The sequence below is a fragment of the Phytophthora parasitica genome (assembly GCF_000247585.1).
Source record: "Phytophthora parasitica INRA-310 unplaced genomic scaffold supercont2.385, whole genome shotgun sequence".
NCBI classification, from domain to species: domain Eukaryota; phylum Oomycota; class Peronosporomycetes; order Peronosporales; family Peronosporaceae; genus Phytophthora; species Phytophthora nicotianae.
Window position 1 is genome coordinate 4461 of NW_008649371.1, and position 1201 is coordinate 5661.

At 45.7% G+C, this 1201-nt stretch overlaps 1 protein-coding gene across 1 annotated transcript; it reads left to right on the forward strand.

Annotated features, from left to right (window-relative positions):
* Nucleotides 1-120: 120 nt before the first annotated feature.
* Nucleotides 121-303, forward strand: PPTG_20272 (hypothetical protein; the record flags this gene model as incomplete). Its single annotated transcript, XM_008918935.1, has 1 exon — nt 121-303. The coding sequence occupies one exon, from the start codon at nt 121-123 to the stop codon at nt 301-303; it is 183 nt and encodes a 60-aa protein (XP_008917183.1).
* Nucleotides 304-1201: the final 898 nt, after the last annotated feature.

The window sequence follows — 1201 nt, forward strand, 5'->3', positions numbered from 1 at the left end:
ATGTTCAACTATTTTGATACTGACGGCACGTTTGACCGCGTGAACTTCACTCAGTCCTGTCAGGATTTTGTTAACGATAAGTACGTCAATACCCTGGTCCTAACTCTGTCTGGATTCTAGATGGAGCTGCTATCCATCGTCATCCAGAAATTGTTTACTATTTGCGAAGCGTTGGTGTCGTTCCACTCTTCCCCTTCAACATGGGCAATCCCTTCGAGCACTGCGGCTGGAGAGCGCAAGGCTTCTTTGATCCCGTCGGACCACTTTCTGTTGAGCATCAACAATCACCAGCGCTGGAGCTGAACACATCAAGTGGATTGGATTCGCTGAGATTGAGACTCCGTCGTATTGAAATATCCTGTATGTATCGCTTCAGTAGGTGGCGTTCAGTTAAAAGCAAGGTGAGATTAAGCGTATTAAGAGAATCCTATGGTATATACTGCTGAATATATCTGTGGGGAAGACGGCTGTGGCTTACCGTATTCAGTGCTGCTCAACCGCATAGTTTTGGCACAGCTTTAGAGAGCGGTTTGACCAGCTAGATATTTGCTTGATGGTGGCGTTGGTATTGCTTGCCTATTGTGAATATTGACGTACACTGCAAACGGACGGGTTGTGTGTGAATATTTGTTGAATATATCGAACAGGTGCTTGGTAGCGAGTAAGGAGAACATAATAGATTCCACTGAAAATACAGACTGCAGTGAGGTCAAGCTTAATTATACAACTGGAGAATCGCAAACTGTCGTGATGCAAAAGAAATAAGAATGTGACCCAGAGCTGGGTTCAGTAATGATGTCGGCCATAGTAGAGCACGGCCCGGCTCCGCAAGCCATGTCTGGTTCAAAATAACGTGGCAGTACACTTATCCGTGAACTCGGCTTCGAGATTGCAACGTCTCTTTACTAAGAAAGTTGCTTTTCTTCAAGCTCTAAAAGCGTCGAACCTTCAGGACTTTAATAATAAGGTAGTTGATGGGAATCACGACCGTTTTGGCTGTTGTGTCCTCATCATCCAGCTGAGCAACGTTGCGCAAGCTGGACTAACAATTGTCAGAAGAAGGGAATGACGTTTCATGTGTTGTCCACACAGCTACTTCTCCATTGGCTATCAGCTTACGTAGCCAACCATCGCTGTGCACCTTCTTCCGCTTTCAGCGCACGTCGTTTGGTTTTGGTGGCGTAATTTATTGGACGATGGT